Source organism: Bombina bombina, chromosome 3, assembly GCF_027579735.1.
Source record: "Bombina bombina isolate aBomBom1 chromosome 3, aBomBom1.pri, whole genome shotgun sequence".
Classification (NCBI taxonomy): Eukaryota; Metazoa; Chordata; class Amphibia; order Anura; family Bombinatoridae; genus Bombina; species Bombina bombina.
This window is the reverse complement of record NC_069501.1, coordinates 1119323582-1119345050: the sequence shown is the minus strand read 5'-3', so window position 1 is coordinate 1119345050 and position 21469 is coordinate 1119323582. Positions and strand designations below refer to the sequence as shown.

At 41.4% G+C, this 21469-nt stretch overlaps 1 protein-coding gene across 1 annotated transcript in view; it reads right to left on the bottom strand.

Moving 5' to 3' along the window:
* Nucleotides 1–21469, bottom strand: part of SLC46A3 (solute carrier family 46 member 3) — a 77304-nt gene that overhangs the window by 8952 nt on the left and 46883 nt on the right. Inside the window, exon 5 of the mRNA XM_053708478.1 lies at nucleotides 1278–1434. Coding sequence (XP_053564453.1) covers nucleotides 1278–1434 — 157 coding nt within the window. The remainder of the gene's footprint in view (nucleotides 1–1277; nucleotides 1435–21469) is intronic.

Genomic DNA, 21469 nt, shown 5'->3' with positions numbered 1-21469 from the left:
GCAACTTAGTGTATTTTTAGTTTAATGTAATTTTAGTATAATAGTTAGGGTAGGTTAATTAATAATTTAATATAGTTTAATGGAATTATAGGATAATAGTTAGGGTAGGTTAGTAGTTTAATATAGTTTATTTTCATTCTAAAGCTAAGTTTTAATTTATTATAAGATAGGGATGAGTTAATATGTAATGTAAAGTTAGCGGCTTGTTAGGTTTAGGGGTTAATAGCTTAATTTAGTTTATGGTGATTTGGGGGCTGGCGGTTTAGGGGTTAATAATTTTATTACAGTTGCGGTGGGCTCCGGGAGTGGCGGGATAGGGGTTATTATATTTATTTAGTTACGGCGGGGTCCAGGAGTGGCGGGATAGGGGTTAATATATTTATTTAGTTGCAGCGAGGTCTGGGTGCGGCGGAATAGGGGTTAATACTTTTAGTTAGTTGCGTGGGGCTCCGGGAGCGGGGGAATAGGGGTTAATAACATTATGTAGGTGGCGGTGATGTCGGGGGCGGCAGATTAGGGGTGTTTAGACTCGGGGGTTATGTTAGGTGTAAACATAATTTGTTTTCTAACATAGAAATCAATGGGATATCGGGCAGCATCGAACATAAGCTTTCGCTGCTTTCAGACTCCCATTGATTTCTATGGCATCCGCTGAAAACCAGGTACGCTGGGCCGGAATAGTGGTGAGTGTACCGGTTAGAAGTTTGATAAATGGCAAAAGTTGTCAGATAGTGCCGAATTTGTATTCGGAACATCTGTAATGACGTAAGCATCGATCGTATGTTACGTCACAAATTTCAACTTTTGCCGGTCTGTAGGCTTTGATAAATGGGTCAAATCAAGCTTGCCACAATTACGCTGCGGAATTCCAGTGTATTTGCGGTTGACGGCTTGATAAATATCCCTCAAAGGCTTTAGTGAATGCTATTACTGGGCTTGTCAACTCTTAGTGAATGCAACACACCAAGAAGCACTGTTAAATATTTGATTAAACATAATACCCCAACCTTATGTCTCTGCACCCTAAACCTATAGACTGTGAACTCTCCGGAGCAGGGCCCTCTTCCTCCTGTGCTAGATTTGTTTAGTTTTGTTATGTTTTGTATTGTATCACAAATCTTTGTCATTGTATAATAATTATTATAGTCATTGATAATATTATTACAATAGTCATTGATAATAATAATTGTATACCCCTATCATTGTACCCAGCGCTACAGAATTTGGCGGCGCTATACAAATAAATGATAATAATAATAATGACATCATGTACTTACCACACAACACCGAACGGCAGTAGGGAGAGTCCGGCTGACAACAGGAAAGAAAAGCCAGTAAACCATAAAACAGTGGCTGCATAGATGCCATTATAAACGGCAATTGTGATGTTTCCTGTTAAAGCTTCCAAACAGGCAATGCATGCAAACAGTGCTCCTGTTAAACAGAGACATAAGAAAGCTTCATTTAAACACAAGTTTGAGAGTTTATATGTAATGATCAAAGTGTTCATTTGCAGCAGCAGAAATGTGTTTAAAGAAATAGTTTAGTACATAATGGTTTTATCCACAAAGGGTTATAGACTCCAATTTACCAAACGTATCCATTGGTGCTTTTTTCCACCCTTAAAGGGACAGTAAACACATCTTGCTTTTGTTTAAAAATAGTTTTCCTGACACTCAAATGATCTGTAACCTAGGTTTTTAAATTGCTGCAAATTTTCATAAACTAGCTATTTGATTTGAGGCATTTGCAGGTTACAGAATTTACTTTTTGGCCTTTTTTAGGAACTGTGGGACAAGTACAAGTTTTTACACAAAAGCAAGAGGCGTATAAAGTATTTATTTAATTTTTACTTCAGATGTGTAAGTCTGCACATGCATGTGTGTATCTAATGTAATTGGGGATATTGTCCACATTCCCTGTGAAACCCCATCACATATAACATCTGCAATATCTTCAGCACAAGATCTGCTAAGCTTATAAACCACTAGCTTGTCAAAACACCTTATCACAAAAATCCCTTAACTAATTAATCCGTACAGCTACTAATTTGAACAACTGGGGCGCGATTACATATACGGCGCAGGCTTCAGCGCAAGCGCTGCAACCCGCGCCGTCGATAATTTCTCCCCGCACATCGGGGTATTACATAAACCCTGCTGGCAGTTCATAAAGTGCCGTAAGTCGGATAAACTAGCGATGTCCAGAAATGAGCGTAAATACAAATTTCTGGAGCCGCCAGTGACTTACGGCACTTTAGAAACTGCCGGCGCCTAAGAAAAGTAAAGAAAATATCAAATCTCCCGTAATAGTCTAACACACCTCCCAAAAATAAGCCCGACACGTAAAAACCCCTATATCCACAATCCCCCCCTCTCACTACTAATAATAAATGTATTAACCCCTAGACCGACAACCCATCACAACGCAATAAGCCTAATTAAACTACTAACCCCTATATCCGCCATCAAACCCACATAGCAAGTAATAACTAAATTATTAACCCCTAAATCCGCCAACCCCAACATCGCAAACTACCTATTAAAGCTATTAACCCTTAATCCGCCATTAACCCACAATGCAAACTATCTATTAAAACTATTAAACCCTAATCCGCCAATAACCCACAAAGCAATAAACCTAACCCCTAACCTAACCCCCCTAACCTAACACCCCCTAAATGAACCCAAATTACCTAATTTACAAAATACTAAAGTTACAATTAAATTAAAAAAACCTAACACTACTTTAAAAATACAAATAAACTAAGTATAAATGAAAGGGACAGTCTAATCAAAATTCTGGATTAGACTGTACCTTTAAGCTACAATTACAGAAAATAAAAAAATCTAAGATTACATAAAATAAAAAATAAAATGACCAAATTTTTAAAAATTATACCTAATCCCTATGAAAATAAAGAATCCCCTCCAAGTTCAGCTCTTTTACAACAAAATACACAAAGCCCCACCCTAACAGTAAAACCCCCCACCCATCAAACCCCCCAAATAAAATAACCTAACACTAAAAACCCTAAACCACTCATTGCCCTGAAAAGGGCATTTGTTAGGCATTGCTCTTAAAAGGGCATTTAGCTCTTTTACTGCCCACACTATCTAAATAAAATTAAAAAAAAAACAAAAAAAAAAATTAAAAAAACCCCTAAGTCTAAGCCCCAGGTTGCTACTCACCGTTCCTGAAGTCCGATGGAGAAGGTCCTGTTCCAGGCGGTGAAGTCTTCTTCCAAACGGCGACCTCTTCTTTCTTCTTCCTGGAACATCCTTCGCAGAGCGGAAGACTGAAGAGCGCAGAGCTGAAGACCGCGGAGCTGAAGACCAGCGACCCTGGAACTGAAGACCGGTGATCGCGGAGCCATGGAGCATTCTCTTTGTACGATCTTCGCCGCACACTGGATAGAGAATTCAAGGGACGCGATTAAAAATGGTGTCTCTTGAATTCCTATTGGCTGATTTGATTCTTCAAATTCAAATCAGCCAATAGGATGAAAGCTACTCAAATCTTATTGGCTGTTCAAATCAGCCAATAGGATGAGAGCTACTGACATTTTATTGGCTGATTTGAATAGCCAATAGAATTTCAGTAGCTCTCATCCTATTGGCTGATTGGAACAGCCAATAGGATTTGAGTAGCTTTCGTCCTATTGGCTGATTTAAATTTGAAGAATCAAATCAGCCAATAGGAATTCAAGGGACACCATTTTTAATTGCGTCCCTTGAATTCTCTATCCAGTGTGCGGCGACGATCGCACGAAGAGGATCCTACGCGTTCCATGGCTCCGTGGTCGCCGGTCTTCAGTTCCAGGGTCACCGGTCTTCAGCTCCGCGCTCTTCAGTCTTAGGCTCCGCAAAGGATGTTCCAGGAAGAAGAAAGAAGAGGTCGCCGCATGGAAGAAGACTTCACCGCCTGGAACAGGACCTTCTCCACCGGACTTCAGAAATGGTGAGTAGCAACCTGGGGCTTAGACTTAGGGTTTTTTAAGGTTTTTTTTGGGGGGGGGGTTTATTTTATTTAGATAGGGTGGGCAGTAAAAGAGCTAAATGCCCTTTTAAGGCAATGCCCAACAAATGCCCTTTTCAGGGCAATGGGTAGTTTAGGGTTTTTAGTGTTAGGTTATTTTATTTGGGGGGTTTTACTGTTAGGGGGGCTTTGTGTATTTTGTTGTAAAAGAACTGATTATCTTGGGGCAATTCCCTGAAAAAGCCCTTTTAAGGGCTACTGGTAGTTTATTAGAGTAGGGGGTGTTTTTATTTTGGGGGGCTTTTTTAGTTTCATAGGGATTAGGTATAATTTTTTAAAATTTGGTAATTTTCTTTTTTATTTTATGTAATCTTAGATTTTTTATTTTCTGTAATTGTAGCTTAAAGGGACAGTCTACTCCAGAATGTTGATTAGACTGTCCCTTTAATTTATACTTAGTTTATTTGTATTTTTAAAGAAGTGTTAGTTTTTTTAAATTTAATAGTAACTTTAGTTTCTTTCATGTAATTAACAAGAGTCCATGAGCTAGTGACGTATGGGATATACATTCCTACCAGGAGGGGCAAAGTTTCCCAAACCTTAAAATGCCTATAAATACACCCCTCACCACACCCACAAATCAGTTTTACAAACTTTGCCTCCAAGGGAGGTGGTGAAGTAAGTTTGTGCTAGATTCTACGTTGATATGCGCTCCGCAGCAAGTTGGAGCCCGGTTTTCCTCTCAGCGTGCAGTGAATGTCAGAGGGATGTGAGGAGAGTATTGCCTATTGAATGCAGTGATCTCCTTCTACGGGGTCTATTTCATAAGGTTCTCTGTTATCGGTCGTAGAGATTCATCTCTTACCTCCCTTTTCAGATCGACGATATACTCTTATATTTACCATTTCCTCTACTGATTCTCGTTTCAGTACTGGTTTGGCTTTCTACAAACATGTAGATGAGTGTCCTGGGGTAAGTAAGTCTTATTTTCTGTGACACTCTAAGCTATGGTTGGGCACTTTATTTATAAAGTTCTAAATATATGTATTCAAACATTTATTTGCCTTGACTCAGAATGTTCAACTTTCCTTATTTCCAGACAGTCAGTTTCATATTTGGGATTATGCTTTAATTATCTTATTTTTCTTACCTCAAAAATTTGACTTTTTTCCCTGTGGGCTGTTAGGCTCGTGGGGGCTGAAAATGCTTCATTTTATTGCGTCATTCTTGGCGCGGACTTTTTTGGCGCAAAAATTCATTTCCGTTTCCGGCGTCATACGTGTCGCCGGAAGTTGCGTCATTTTTTTGACGTTATTTTGCGCCAAAAATGTCGGCGTTCCGGATGTGGCATCATTTTTGGCGCCAAAAGCATTTAGGCGCCAAATAATGTGGGCGTCTTATTTGGCGCCAAAAAATATGGGCGTCTCTTTTGTCTCCACATTATTTCAGTCTCATTTTTCATTTGCTTCTGGTTGCTAGAAGCTTGATGTTTGGCATTTTTTTCCCATTCCTGAAACTGTCTTATAAGGAATTTGATCTATTTTGCTTTATATGTTGTTTTTTCTCTTACATATTGCAAGATGTCTCACGTTGCATCTGAGCCAGAAGATACTACAGGAAAACCTCTGCCTGCTGGATCTACCAAAGCTAAGTGTATCTGCTGTAAACTTTTGGTAGCTATTCCTCCAGCTGTTGTTTGTATTAAATGTCATGACAAACTTGTTAATGCAGATAATATTTCCTTTAGTGATGTACCATTGCCTGTTGCAGTTCCCTCAACATCTAAGGTGCAGAATGTTCCTGATAACATAAGAGATTTTGTTTCTGAATCCATAAAGAAGGCTTTGTCTGTTATTTCTCCTTCTAGTAAACGTAAAAAGTCTTTTAAATCTTCTCTCTCTACAGATGAATTTTTAAATGAACACCATCATTCTGATTCTTTGGACTCTTCTGGTTCAGAGGATTCTGTCTCAGAGATTGATGCTGATAAATCTTCATATTTATTTAAGATGGAATTTATTCGCTCTTTACTTAAAGAAGTACTAATTGCTTTAGAAATAGAGGATTCTAGTCCTCTTGATACTAATTCTATACGTTTGGATAAGGTTTTTTTAAGCTCCTGCGGTTATTCCAGAAGTCTTTCCTGTTCCTAATGCTATTTCTGCAGTAATTGCTAAGGAATGGGATAGATTGGGTAATTCATTTACTCCTTCTAAACGTTTTAAGCAATTATATCCTGTTCCGCCTGACAGATTAGAATTTTGGGACAAAATCCCTAAAGTTGATGGGGCTATTTCTACCCTTGCTAAACGTACTACCATTCCTACATCAGATGGTACCTCGTTTAAGGATCCTTTAGATAGAAAAATTGAATCTTTTCTAAGAAAAGCTTATCTATGTTCAGGTAATCTTCTTAGACCTGCTATATCATTGGCTGATGTTGCTGCAGCTTCAACTTTTTGGTTGGAAACTCTAGCGCAACAAGTAACAAATCGTGATTCTCATGATATTATTATTCTTCTTCAGCATGCTAATAATTTCATCTGTGATGCCATTTTTGATATTATTAGAGTTGATGTTAGATTTATGTCTCTGGCTATCTTAGCCAGAAGAGCTTTATGGCTTAAGACTTGGAATGCTGATATGGCTTCTAAATCAACTCTACTTTCCATTTCTTTCCAGGGAAACAAATTATTTGGTTCTCAGTTGGATTCTATTATTTCAACTGTTACTGGTGGGAAAGGAACTTTTTTACCACAGGATAAAAAGTCTAAAGGTAAAAACAGGGCTAACAATCGTTTTCGTTCCTTTCGTTTCAACAAAGAACAAAAGCCTGATCCTTCGTCCTCAGGAGCAGTTTCAGTTTGGAAACCATCTCCAGTCTGGAATAAATCCAAGCCTGCTAGAAAGGCAAAGCCTGCTTCTAAGTTCACATGAAGGTACGGCCCTCATTCCAGTTCAGCTGGTAGGGGGCAGGTTACGTTTTTTCAAAGAAATTTGGATCAGTTCTGTTCACAATCTTTGGATTCAGAACATTGTTTCAGAAGGGTACAGAATTGGTTTCAAGATGAGACCTCCTGCAAAGAGATTTTTTCTTTCCCATGTCCCAGTAAATCCAGTGAAAGCTCAAGCATTTCTGAATTGTGTTTCAGATCTAGAGTTGGCTGGAGTAATTATGCCAGTTCCAGTTCCGGAACAGGGGATGGGGTTTTATTCAAATCTCTTCATTGTACCAAAGAAGGAGAATTCCTTCAGACCAGTTCTGGATCTAAAATTATTGAATCGTTATGTAAGGATACCAACGTTCAAGATGGTAACTGTAAGGACTATATTGCCTTTTGTTCAGCAAGGGAATTATATGTCCACAATAGATTTACAGGATGCATATCTGCATATTCCGATTCATCCAGATCATTATCAGTTCCTGAGATTCTCTTTTCTAGACAAGCATTACCAATTTGTGGCTCTACCGTTTGGCCTTGCTACAGCTCCAAGAATTTTCACAAAGATTCTCGGTGCCCTTCTGTCTGTAATCAGAGAACAGGGTATTGTGGTATTTCCTTATTTGGACGATATCTTGGTACTTGCTCCGTCTTTACATTTAGCACAGTCTCATACGAATCGACTTGTGTTGTTTCTTCAAGATCATGGTTGGAGGATCAATTTACCAAAAAGTTCTTTGATTCCTCAAACAAGGGTAACCTTTCTGGGTTTCCAGATAGATTCAGTGTCCATGACTTTGTCTTTAACAGACAAGAGACGTCTAAAATTGATTACAGCCTGTCGAAACCTTCAGTCTCAATCATTCCCTTCGGTAGCCTTATGCATGGAAATTCTAGGTCTTATGACTGCTGCATCGGACGCGATCCCCTTTGCTCGTTTTCACATGCGACCTCTTCAGCTCTGTATGCTGAACCAATGGTGCAGGGATTACACGAAGATATATCAATTAATATCTTTAAAACCGATTGTTCGGCACTCTCTAACGTGGTGGACAGATCACCATCGTTTAATTCAGGGGGCTTCTTTTGTTCTTCCGACCTGGACTGTAATTTCAACAGATGCAAGTCTCACAGGTTGGGGAGCTGTGTGGGGATCTCTGACGGCACAAGGAGTTTGGGAATCTCAGGAGGTGAGATTACCGATCAATATCTTGGAACTCCGTGCAGTTTTCAGAGCTCTTCAGTTTTGGCCTCTTCTGAAGAGAGAATCGTTCATTTGTTTTCAGACAGACAATGTCACAACTGTGGCATACATCAATCATCAAGGAGGGACTCACAGTCCTCTGGCTATGAAAGAAGTATCTCGAATTTTGGTTTGGGCGGAATCCAGCTCCTGTCTAATCTCTGCGGTTCATATCCCAGGTGTAGACAATTGGGAAGCGGATTATCTCAGTCGCCAAACGTTGCATCCGGGCGAATGGTCTCTTCACCCAGAGGTATTTCTTCAGATTGTTCAAATGTGGGGGCCCCCAGAGATAGATCTGATGGCCTCTCATCTAAACAAGAAACTTCCCAGGTATCTGTCCAGATCCCGGGATCCTCAGGCGGAGGCAGTGGATGCATTATCACTTCCTTGGAAGTATCATCCTGCCTATATCTTTCCGCCTCTAGTTCTTCTTCCAAGAGTAATCTCCAAGATTCTGAGGGAATGCTCGTTTGTTCTGCTAATAGCTCCGGCATGGCCTCACAGGTTTTGGTATGCGGATCTTGTCCGGATGGCATCTTGCCAACCATGGACTCTTCCGTTAAGACCAGACCTTCTGTCTCAAGGTCCTTTTTTCCATCCGGATCTGAAATCCTTAAATTTAAAGGTATGGAGATTGAACGCTTGATTCTTGGTCATAGAGGTTTCTCTGACTCCGTGATTAATACTATGTTACAGGCTCGTAAATCTGTATCTCGAGAGATATATTATAGAGTCTGGAAGACTTATATTTCTTGGTGTCTTTCTCATCATTTTTCTTGGCATTCTTTTAGAATACCGAGAATTTTACAGTTTCTTCAGGATGGTTTAGATAAGGGTTTGTCCGCGAGTTCTTTGAAAGGACAAATCTCCGCTCTTTCTGTTCTTTTTCACAGAAAGATTGCTATTCTTCCTGATATTCATTGTTTTGTACAAGCTTTGGTTCGTATAAAACCTGTCATTAAGTCAATTTCTCCTCCATGGAGTTTGAATTTGGTTTTGGGAGCTCTTCAAGCTCCTCCGTTTGAACCTATGCATTCATTGGACATTAAATTACTTTCTTGGAAAGTTTTGTTCCTTTTGGCCATCTCTTCTGCTAGAAGAGTTTCTGAATTATCTGCTCTTTCGTGTGAGTCTCCTTTTCTGATTTTTCATCAGGATAAGGCGGTGTTGCGAACTTCTTTTGAATTTTTACCTAAAGTTGTGAATTCCAACAACATTAGTAGAGAAATTGTGGTTCCTTCATTATGTCCTAATCCTAAGAATTCTAAGGAGAAATCATTGCATTCTTTGGATGTTGTTAGAGCTTTGAAATATTATGTTGAAGCTACGAAATCTTTCCGTAAGACTTCTAGTCTATTTGTTATCTTTTCCGGTTCTAGGAAAGGCCAGAAAGCTTCTGCCATTTCTTTGGCATCTTGGTTGAAATCTTTAATTCATCTTGCCTATGTTGAGTCGGGTAAAATTCCGCCTCAAAGAATTACAGCTCATTCTACTAGGTCAGTTTCTACTTCCTGGGCGTTTAGGAATGAAGCTTCGGTTGACCAGATCTGCAAAGCAGCAACTTGGTCCTCTTTGCATACTTTTACTAAATTCTACCATTTTGATGTATTTTCTTCTTCTGAAGCAGTTTTTGGTAGAAAAGTTCTTCAGGCAGCGGTTTCAGTTTGAATCTTCTGCTTATGTTTTTTGTTAAACTTTATTTTGGGTGTGGATTATTTTCAGCAGGAATTGGCTGTCTTTATTTTATCCCTCCCTCTCTAGTGACTCTTGTGTGGAAAGATCCACATCTTGGGTAGTCATTATCCCATACGTCACTAGCTCATGGACTCTTGTTAATTACATGAAAGAAAACATAATTTATGTAAGAACTTACCTGATAAATTCATTTCTTTCATATTAACAAGAGTCCATGAGGCCCACCCTTTTTTGTGGTGGTTATGATTTTTTTGTATAAAGCACAATTATTCCAATTCCTTATTTTATATGCTTCGCACTTTTTTTCTTATCACCCCACTTCTTGGCTATTCGTTAAACTGATTTGTGGGTGTGGTGAGGGGTGTATTTATAGGCATTTTAAGGTTTGGGAAACTTTGCCCCTCCTGGTAGGAATGTATATCCCATACGTCACTAGCTCATGGACTCTTGTTAATATGAAAGAAATGAATTTATCAGGTAAGTTCTTACATAAATTATGTTATTTTGTAAATTAGGTAATTTGGGTTCATTTAGGGGGTGTTAGGTTAGGGGGGTTAGCTTAGGGGTTAGGTTTCTTGCGTTGTGGGTTAATGGCGGATTAGGGGTTAATAGTTTTAATAGGTAGTTTGCGTTGTGGGTTAATGGTTTTAATAGGTAGTTTGCGATGTTGGGGTTGGCAGATTAGGGGTTAATAGTTTTAATAGGTAGTTTGCGTTGTGGATTAATGGTGGATTAGGGGTTATTAGTTTTAATAAGTAGTTTGCGATGTTGGGGTTGGCGGATTTAGGGGTTAATAATTTAGTTATTACTTGCGGTGTGGGTTTGATGGTGGATATAGGGGGTTAATACACTTTATTAGTTATTGGATTGCGGTTGACAGGTAGATGAACATTGCGCATGCATTAGGTGTTAGTTTATTTTTGCAGGCATTTTCGGGAGTTACAGTGCTCTCATACTCAGTGCAAGGCTTGCTACGGCTGCCTTTTATGGCGAGGTAAAAATGGAGTAAGATTTCTCCATTTTCGCCACGTAAGTCCTTGCGCTGAATATTGGATACCGATTTGCGATGCTGTCCCATGTTTGCCTATGGGAGTAAAAATTGCGGGCGACGGGTGAAATATACGTGCCGCATTTATATGCGGCGCTGTATATAGGATGCCAAACCCGCGTAAAAAATGACGTCGCCGGCTTTTGCGGGCGACGCCGCCTATGTAATGGGGCCCTTGATCAGTAGAGGGGAGTGCCTGTGCTTAAAGCTGGCATTCAGTCATAAAATGGTTAGTTGTCACAAAGGAGGATTACTTAATCTATTATGAACACAAAATGAGGATTAACCCCTTAACCCATTGTGACGCATATATACGTTGTGTGGTACTTTGCTTAGTGTACCGCACGTTGTATATGTGTATATATATATATATATATATATATATATATATATATATATATATATATATATATATATATATACGTCAGAGCTGCAGGAAGCTCCAGCAGTCTTGGTTGTTAAGTTACAGCCAACAGCTGAAGTTCCTGAGCTCCAGGCATCTGCCTGCATATGGAGCCGAAAAATGATCGGTTAAAGTAAAAGTCAATCCTAGCGTTGTACAAACACTAGGATTGACTATTGAAACAAATAAAGGGGACTTTCATTCATGAAGTATAAGATACTTCATGTAGAAAGCTCCTTTATTTGTTTCAACCGTTCGCCGTTCTTAGCTGCTACGGCAGCCCACGGCTAAAAAATGTAATTGCTAAGAGGTGACGTTTTCACCTCTTAGCCAATAGCCGTGCAGTAAATCCGGCTTGGTGCCTATGGGAGCCGGATTTACCGCATGGCTATTGGCTAAGAGGTGACCACATCACCTCTTAGAAAAAAATGTTTTAGCCGTGGGCTGCTGTAGCAGCTAAGAACGGCGATCAATTGAAACAAATAAAGGAGCTTTGTACATGATGTATCTTATACCTCATGAATGAAAGTCCCCTTTATTTGTTTCAATAGTCAATCCTAGCGTTTGTACAATGCTAGGATTGACTTTCACTGTGTAGAGGGGTACTTTGCAACGTAGGGTTAATAGTGTAGTGAGGTACTTTTCAGTGGTCTATGTGGCGGTTTAGAGCTTTAGGGTGCTTATGGAGATGCAGGTAAGCTGGCGAGTATGGGTAGTTTGTCACACATTTCTCAGATCACTGCTTTTTATATGAGAAATATCCTTAACTTATATCAAAGGTTTGAAAGTGTTGCACTACTTTGGCAGTGACTGTTATCATAAATATTTCGGTTAATAATTTACTGAGCAGAAGTAATGTGAATCTAGAAATTTTGGCAACATCGCATTATAAAAATATGTGATAAAAAGGCACAAAGTACAAACTGACAATACACATAACCTGTCTTGGACAACATTGAATTAAAGTTAACTTATGCCACAATTTCCATGTCTCTGTATTACCACATATAAAGCTACATATGTCTATGCATGAGTTTTATTAAACAACCAAATCATGATTTACTGAAAACCATAGCAGGTTTGTTACTCTTAAAGGGACACTGAACCCAAATTGTTTCTTTTGTGATTCAGATAGCGCATGAACTTTCTAATTTACTACTTTTATCAAATTTTCTTCATTCTCTTGGTATCTTTATTTGAAATGCAAATGTTTAGATGCCGGCCCATTTTTGGTAAACAAACTGGGTTTATCCTTGCTGATTGGTGAATAAATGCATCCATCAATAAAAAAAGTGCTGTCCAGAGTCTGAACCAAAAAAAAACCTTAGATGCTTTTGTTTTCAAATAAAGATAGCAAGAGAACGAAGAAAAATTGATAATAGGAGTAAATTTGAAAGTTGCTTAAAATTGCATGCTTTATCTGAATCACGAAAGAAAAAAAAAAAATGGGTTCAGTGTCCCATTAAGTATATGGAAATTTGTTATCCTTCCCATAAAAAAACTGCATTTCACAATCTAAAAAAATTGCTAGAAATAAAAGTGAACTTCAAGTCATGAGTTTTAAAAAAGTATTCTCAAAGTAGCTTTATTTTGCTCGCCCACGGCAACCCATGGCAAAGATAATATCTTTCCTAAGACATGGAGAGTCCACAACGTCCTTCCAATTACTAGTGGGATATTCACTCCTGGCCAGCAGGAGGAGGCAAAGAGCACCACATCAAAGCTGTTAAGTGTCACTTCCCTTACCCATAACCCCAGTCATTCTCTTTGCCTCAATGGATAAGGTGAAGTTTGGTGTTTGAATATATTTTTCCTTTTTTGGGTACTTTTTCCTGCAAGCAAGGATTTGGGTTTAGCTGTGTCCACATCAATCTCTTGAGTAAGAGTAGTGGTGACTTTTAAGCAGTTAGGAAGTGGTGAGGTGGTTTCCTAACATATTTGCTGCCCTAGTCACAGAAAGCCAGAGTTGGTTTCTCTGTTCTTTCTTTTTCCACAGGTCTCTGTAAGGAGTATGTGTCCTTTCACGACTGGTGAGCTGTCTTCCTGCCGGACAGCTAGCTTGCAGGTAAGTGCTTTTGTCTTCTAGGTGTTGGGAGACTTGCACATCAGGAGTTAACTCTGCAGAATATTGGGACAGAAAGATAATCCTTATGTTTAGGATTACTGAGGCAGTTAGCAGGCAATTATGTATGTGAAGGGAAACATGGGTTAATTCTTCTCTTTATTGGAGAAATTTTTATGTTGATCTTAGGTAAAATAAGCTTTGTGTGTGCAAGTTTATATTGGGGCATGTTGTGTAAGGCTATGAAGTGGGGACAAACATTTAATTTTTTTACGTCTGTTTTTATTTTTCAATGGCGGTTCCTTTAAGACAGTGAGAGTTGTAAACGGCCTTTCCTTTTTCGGCAGGGAACCCTCGCTTTTAGAATGTAATAGAACGCTAGAATGTAAAGACAAATTATTGCCCTCTGAGCCTATTGTCTCCCAGGATAATGCTGTTTAGGTTATGCTGCAGCTTTCTCCTCAAGCGTCCCAAGCCTCATTGGCATCACATACAGTGCCCTGTGGTTCCTCAGCCTCCTCGTGGCATATATTTGCCTGTAGATTTTGCTGCACAGATATCTTTTGCGGTATCTGCGGCATTCTCTGCTTTTCCCATGTTTAAACAAGTTTCCTATTTACTTCTATTATTTAATTTGCTTCCTTCTCTTTTTATCCTTTGCTGAAAGGTTTATCTAGCAAGCAGACGAGCAGCAGAGAACCTAGGTTCTAGCTGTTTCTTGGTGGCTGCATATATATATCGAATGCGATTGGCTCACCCATGAGTTCAGTTAGAAACCATTAGTGCATTGCTGCTTCTTCAACAAATGATACCAAGATAATGAAACAAATTAGATAATAGAAGTAAATTAGAAAGTTGTTTAAAATTGTATTCTCCATCTGAATCATGAAAGAAAAAAATTGGGTTTCATGTACTTTTAAGCTTGAACACCTCTGTGTACTGTTAAAGGAGGTTCTGGCTACTTTGGACGACTCCAATTCTTCTGTCGCTGTCAACCCTAAGAAATCTAGTAAACTTAACAAATACTATGATGTTCCTTCCCCTGTGGAAGTGTTTTCTGTTCCAGACCGTGTGTCGGGGATCATTGCACAGGAGTGGGATAAGCCATGTATATCTTTCTCCTTGTCTCCCGTTTTTAAAAAGATGTTTCCTGTTGCTGACTCCATTCGAGACTCATGGCGCACAGTGCTTAAGGTAGAAGGGGCTATTTCTACTTTGGCTAAGAGAACCACGATTCCTATTGAGGATAGCTGTTCCTTTAAGGATCCCATGGACAAAAAGCTGGAGGCTTATTTAAAGAAAATGTATGTTCATCAGGGTCTACAATGGCAACCTGCAGTCTGTATTGCCACAGTGGCAATTGCGGCATCTTATTGTTGCAATGCTTTGTCAGAGTTAGTTTTAGAGGAAACTCCATTGGAGGAGATCCAAGTTAGGATCAAGGCCCTCAAACTACCCAATTTCTTTATTTCTGATGCGAACATGCAAGTCATTAGATTGGGAGCCAAGATGTCTGGCTTCACTGTTCTAGCCCGCAGGGCTTTGTTGCTGATGTCACCTCCAAGTCCAAGCTTCTGTCGCTACCTTACAAGGGTAAGACCCTGTTTGGTCCTAGTCTAGCAGAGATAATTTCTCACATTACGGGTAGAAAAGGGTCCTTTCTACCACAAGACAAGAAGAATAGACCTTGGATACGGAATGTCCCAGACCCTTGGTCTGTGGACATATTATCCCAGGGCTACAAAATAGTCTTCAAGACTTGTCCTACCAGGGGCAGATTCCACCTCTCAAGATTATCTGCAGACCAGGTAAAAAGAGAGGCATTCTTGAACTGCGTTCCTTGTTCCAGTTCCACTAAGGGAACATGGCCTAGGATTTTATTCAAATCTTTGTGGTTCTCAAAAAAGAGGAAACTTTTCGTCTCATTTTAGACCTGAAGTGTCTCAACAAATTTCTCAGGGTACTATCCTTCAAAATGGAAACCATCCATTCCATTCTTCCTTTGGTCCAAGAGGGTCAGTTCATGAAGACCATAGATCTAAAGGACACGTATCTGCATGTTCCCATCCAAAGGGATCATGACAAGTTCCTGAGATTCGCTTTCCTGGACAAGCACTTTCAGTTTGTAGCTCTTCCGTTTGGCCATGCCACAGCTCCCAGAATTTTTTCAAAAGTTCTGGGGGCTCTTTTGTCAGTTGTAAGGTCTCAGGGAATTGCGGTGGCGTCTTATCTGGATCTTGGTTCAGGTGCCATCTTTTCAACTAGCAAAATCTCATATAGAGATCTGGTTGTCTTTTCTTCGTTCCCACGGATGGAAAAGAGTTCCCTTGTGCCAGCTACAAGGGAGGTTTTCTTAGGGACCATCATAGATTCTATAAAGATTTTTCTGACGGAGGTTAGAAAAGCAAAATGTATCTCTTCTTGCCTCTCTCTACAATCTACTGTCCGGCCGTCATTAGTTGCTCAATGCATGGAGGTAATTGGTCTGATGGTCACCTCCATGGACATCATTCCCTTTGCTCGATTCCATTTGAGAGCTCTGCAGCAATGCATGCTCAGAAAATGGAACGGAGACCATTCGGATCTGTCCCAGAGGATAGATCTGGACCAGTTGACAATCGACTCTCTTTCGTGGTGTATTGTCAGGGTTTTTTCCCTGCCTTGTTTGCCATGTGCTGCTGGCAGCCATTTTACTCACCTCTCTTGCTGACTTTGGTGCATAGTGTGATGCTGCTCATTTCCTGCACTTCCTTTTATGGCTAGACTGGTGTACATCATCCGTGTGAGACAGGATGCAGTCTCAGTATTGTGATGTCATCACTTATTATTTAAAGGGCCTCTGTTCAGTATGCTTTGCCCTTGCGTTGTATCAGACCTGTTTGTGAGAGCTTCTGTGTATTACCTGCCTGTCTGATGTCCCTCCTGGTTCCTGATCCCTGGCTTGTTCCTGACTCTGCTGTTCTCCTTGTTCCTGATTCTGGCTCGTCTGACTACTCGCTTTGACTCCTGACTCAGCTTGTCTGACTACCAGCTCTGGTTTTGATTCCTGGCTTGTTATTTGACTTATGGACTTTTTATTATTTTCTGCTATTAATAAAGATGTGATTATTTTTGCACTTCTCATCTCAGTCTGATTACTGGCATCCTGAAATTACGCAAGGGCCATGATTCCTGATGGTGCTATTAATCCACCTTTACCTGCCATAATTTCCAGGATGGATGAACAGGATCTCCGCTTGGATCAATTTGCACTAGCCTCGCAAACCCTGCTGACTCGCACTGCACAATTGGACCAAAGTTTCCCGCAAGTTATGGCTGCTCCTGTTTCCGCTGCTGCACCGAGTCCTACCAGGAGCATGTCCGGTTCTGCACCTCTACCTCAGCGATATGGAGGCGATCCTAATCAGTGCAGAGGGTTTTTGAACCAGGTGGGCATTTAGTTTGAGATGTTACCTTTGGCGTTTCCCTCTGACAGAGCTAAGGTGGGATTTCTCATCGCGTTACTCTCTGACACAGCTCTTGCCTGGGCTAATCCCTTGTGGGAGACTAATAAACCTGTGATTTCAAATTACCCTGAATTTGTGGCCTCCTTTCGAAGGGTATTTGATGTTCCGGCTCGCTCCTCCTCTGCTGCTAAACGACTCTTGTCCATTTAGCAAGGTACAAGATCTGTTGCTCAGTATGCCAATGAGTTCCGTACGCTTGCCGCAGAGGTAGGTTGGAACAATGAAGCCCTTGTTGCTTCCTTCTTTCATGGGCTCTCTGATTCGATTAAAGACGAAGTTGCTGCCAGAGATTTACCAGAAGATCTCGAGGCATTGGTGTCTTTTTTGATCCTAATTGACATCAGATTGAGAGACCCTCTTTCAAGGAGCGCTTACGGAAGCCTCCTGTTCCATTGTCTCCTACGTGTTCGTTCCCACCCATGCCTCCCTCTCCTCCCATGCCTCCTGGTCCAGAGTCACCAGGTATTGCTGAGCCAATGCAGTTGGGATTCACGCGTCTCTCTGTGGCGGAGAGGGCCTTTAGGAGGAGGGAGAGGCTCTGCCTCTATTGTGGGTTACAGGGCCACCTTTTGAAGTCTTGTCCTACACGGCCGGGAAACGCTCACACCTAAGGTCCTGTTGGGGGCAGACCTTGGGTGGTTTATCCTCGTCCCCGGAACTGCTAAAGGAGAAACCTTTGGTCACGGTTATCCTTTCCTGGGTAGACTCCTCCATAGTCACCCAGGCTCTTGTTGACTCCAGTGCTGCGGGCTATTTCACTGACAGTGCTTTTGTATCAAAGCACTTCATTCCTGTTTTGCCTCGGTCCGTTCCGTTTGCTATTGAAGCCATTGATGGCAGGCCCCTTCAGCCCGCACTCGTTACTCACAAAACTGCTCCGTTATCCATGGCTGTTGGGGCTCTCCATTTTGAAACCCTCCAGTTCCAGGTGATAAATTCTCTGCATTTTCCGGTTATCCTGGGTTTTCCTTGGCTCCAAAAGCACAATCCCAGTCTCGACTGGCGCAAGTCCGAAATTTTGTCGTAGTCTCCACAATGTATTTCCACTTGTCTTCGGTAACCAGTTAAAGTCTTGTGCACGTCTTCGGTATCTCAATTTGGCTTGCAAAACCTTTCTCCCAAAAATGGCCTCTGAAGAAGCAAAAGTATAAAATTTGTAAAATTTGGCAAAAGTGTGCAGTGAAGACCAAGTCGCTGCCTTACATATCTGGTCAACAGAAGCCTCGTTCTTGAAGGCCCATGTGGAAGCCACAGCCCTAGTGGAGTGAGCTGTGATTCTTTCAGGAGGCTGCCGTCCGGCAGTCTCATAAGCCAATCGGATGATGCTTTTAAGCCAAAAGGAAAGAGAGGTAGAAGTCGCTTTTTGACCTCTCCTTTTACCAGAATAGACAACAAACAAAGAAGATGTTTGTCTGAAATCTTTTGTAGCCTCTAAATAGAATTTTAGAGCACGGACTACGTCCAAATTGTGTAACAAACGTTCCTTCTTTGAAACTGGATTCGGACATAAAGAAGGTACAACTATCTCCTGGTTAATATTCTTGTTAGAAACAACCTTTGGAAGAAAACCAGGCTTAGTACGCAAAACCACCTTATCTGCATGGAACACCAGATAGGGCGGAGAACACTGCAGAGCAGATAACTCTGAAACTCTTCTAGCAGAAGAAATAGCAACCAAAAACAAAACTTTCCAAGATAGTAACTTAATATCTATGGAATGTAAAGGTTCAAACGGAACCCCTTGAAGAACTGAAAGAACTAGATTTAAACTCCAGGGAGGAGTCAAAGGTCTGTAAACAGGCTTGATCCTAACCAGAGCCTGAACAAATGCTTGAACATCTGGCACAGCTGCCAGTCTTTTGTGTAGTAATACAGATAAAGCAGAGATCTGTCCCTTTAGAGAACTTGCAGATAATCCTTTCTCCAAACCTTCTTGTAGAAAGGAGAGAATCTTAGGAATTTTTATCTTATTCCATGGGAATCCTTTGGATTCACACCAACAGATATATCTTTTTCATATTTTATGGTAAATCTTTCTAGTTACCGGTTTTCTGGCCTGAACCAGAGTATCTATCACAGAATCTGAAAACCCATGCTTTGATAGAATCAAGCGTTCAATCTCCAAGCCGTCAGCTGGAGGGAGACCAGATTTGGATGTTCGAATGGACCCTGAACAAGAAGGTCCTGTCTCAAAGGCAGCTTCCATGGTGGAACCGATGACATATTCACCAGGTCTGCATACCAAGTCCTGCGTGGCCACGCAGGAGCTATCAAGATCACCGAGGCCCTCTCCTGTTTGATCCTGGCTACCAGCCTGGGAATGAGAGGAAACGGTGGGAACACATAAGCTAGGTTGAAGGTCCAAGGTGCTACTAGTGCATCTACTAGAGTCGCCTTGGGATCCCTGGATCTGGACCCGTAGCAAGGAACCTTGAAGTTCTGACGAGACGCCATCAGATCCATGTCTGGAATGCCCCATAATTGAGTTAGTTGGGCAAAGATCTCCGGGTGGAGTTCCCACTCCCCCGGATGGAATGTCTGACGACTCAGATAATCCGCTTCCCAGTTTTCCACACCTGGGATGTGGATCGCAGACAGGTGGCAGGAGTGATCCTCCGCCCATTGAATTATTTTGGTCACTTCTTTCATCGCCAGGGAACTCCTTGTTCCCCCCTGATGATTGATATACGCAACAGTCGTCATGTTGTCTGAGAGCATTGAAGATCGCTCTTAGTTAAAGAATGTTTATCGGGAGAAGAGACTCTTCCCGAGACCATAGTCCCTGAGCTTTCAGGGATTCCCAGACCGCGCCCCAGCCCACTAGACTGGCGTCGGTCGTGACAATGACCCACTCTGGTCTGCGGAAGCTCATTCCCTGGGATAGATGGTCCAGGGTCAGCCACCAACGGAGTGAATCTCTGGTCTTCTGATCTACTTGAATCATTGGAGGCAAGTCTGTATAGTCCCCATTCCACTGTTTGAGCATGCACAGTTGTAATGGTCTTAGATGAATTCGTGCAAAAGGAACTATGTCCATTGCTGCAACCATCAACCCTACTACTTCCATGCACTGCGCTATGGAAGGACGTGGAACAGAATGAAGAACTTGACAAGCGCTTAGAAGTTTTGACTTTCTGACCTCTGTCAGAAAAATCCTCATTTCTAAGGAATCTATTATTGTTCCCAAGAAGGGAACTCTTGTTGACGGAAACAGAGAACTTTTTTCTATGTTCACCTTCCATCCGTGTGATCTGAGAAAGGCCAGAACTATGTCTGTATGAGCCTTTGCTTTTGACAGGGACGATGCTTGTATTAGAATGTCGTCCAAGTAAGGTACTACTGCAATGCCCCTCGGTCTTAGAACCGCTAGAAGGGACCCTAGTACCTTTGTGAAAATCCTTGGAGCAGTGGCTAACCCGAATGGGAGGGCCACAAACTGGTAATGTTTGTCCAGAAAGGCAAACCTTAGGAACTGATGATGTTCTTTGTGGATAGGAATATGTAGGTACGCATCCTTTAGATCCACGGTAGTCATAAATTGACCTTCCTGGATAGTGGGTAGAATCGTTCGAATGGTTTCCATCTTGAACGATGGTACCCTAAGAAATTTGTTTAGGATCTTCAAGTCCAAAATTGGCCTGAAAGTTCCCTCTTTTTTGGGAACTACGAACAGATTTGAATAAAATCCCATTCCTTGTTCCTTTAGTGGAACTGGGTGTATCACTCCCATCTTTAACAGGTCTTCTACACAATGTAAGAATGCCTGTCTCTTTATTTGGTTTAAGGATAAGTGAGACATGTGGAACCTTCCCCTTGGGGGTAGTTCCCTGAATTCCAGAAGATAACCCTGAGAAACTATTTCTAGTGCCCAGGGATCCTGAACATCTCTTGCCCACGCCTGAGCAAAGAGAGAGGGTCTGCCCCCTACTAGATCTGGTCCCGGATCGGGGGCTACTCCTTCATGCTGTTTTGTTAGCAGCAGCAGGCTTCTTGGCCTGCTTACCCTTGTTCCAGCCTTGCATCGGTTTCCAGGCTGGTTTGGGTTGTGAGGCATTACCCTCTTGCTTAGAGGATGCAGAAGTAGAGGCCGGTCCGTTCCTGAAATTGCGAAAGGAACGAAAATTAGACTTATTCTTGGCCTTGAAAGGCCTATCTTGTGGAAGGGCGTGGCCCTTTCCCCCAGTGATGTCTGAGATAATCTCTTTCAATTCTGGTCCAAATAGAGTTTTACCTTTGAAAGGGATGTTAAGCAATTTTGTCTTGGATGACACATCCGCTGACCAAGACTTTAGCCAAAGCGCTCTGCGCGCCACGATTGCAAACCCTGAATTTTTCGCCGCTAATCTAGCTAATGGCAAAGCGGCATCTAAAATAAAAGAGTTAGCCAACTTAAGTGCGTGAACTCTGTCCATAACCTCCTCATATGGAGTCTCTCTACTGAGCGACTTTTCTAGTTCCTCGAACCAGAACCACGCTGCTGTAGTGACAGGAACAATGCACGAAATGGGTTGTAGAAGGTAACCTTGCTGTACAAAAATCTTTTTAAGCAAACCCTCCAATTTTTTATCCATAGGATCTTTGAAAGCACA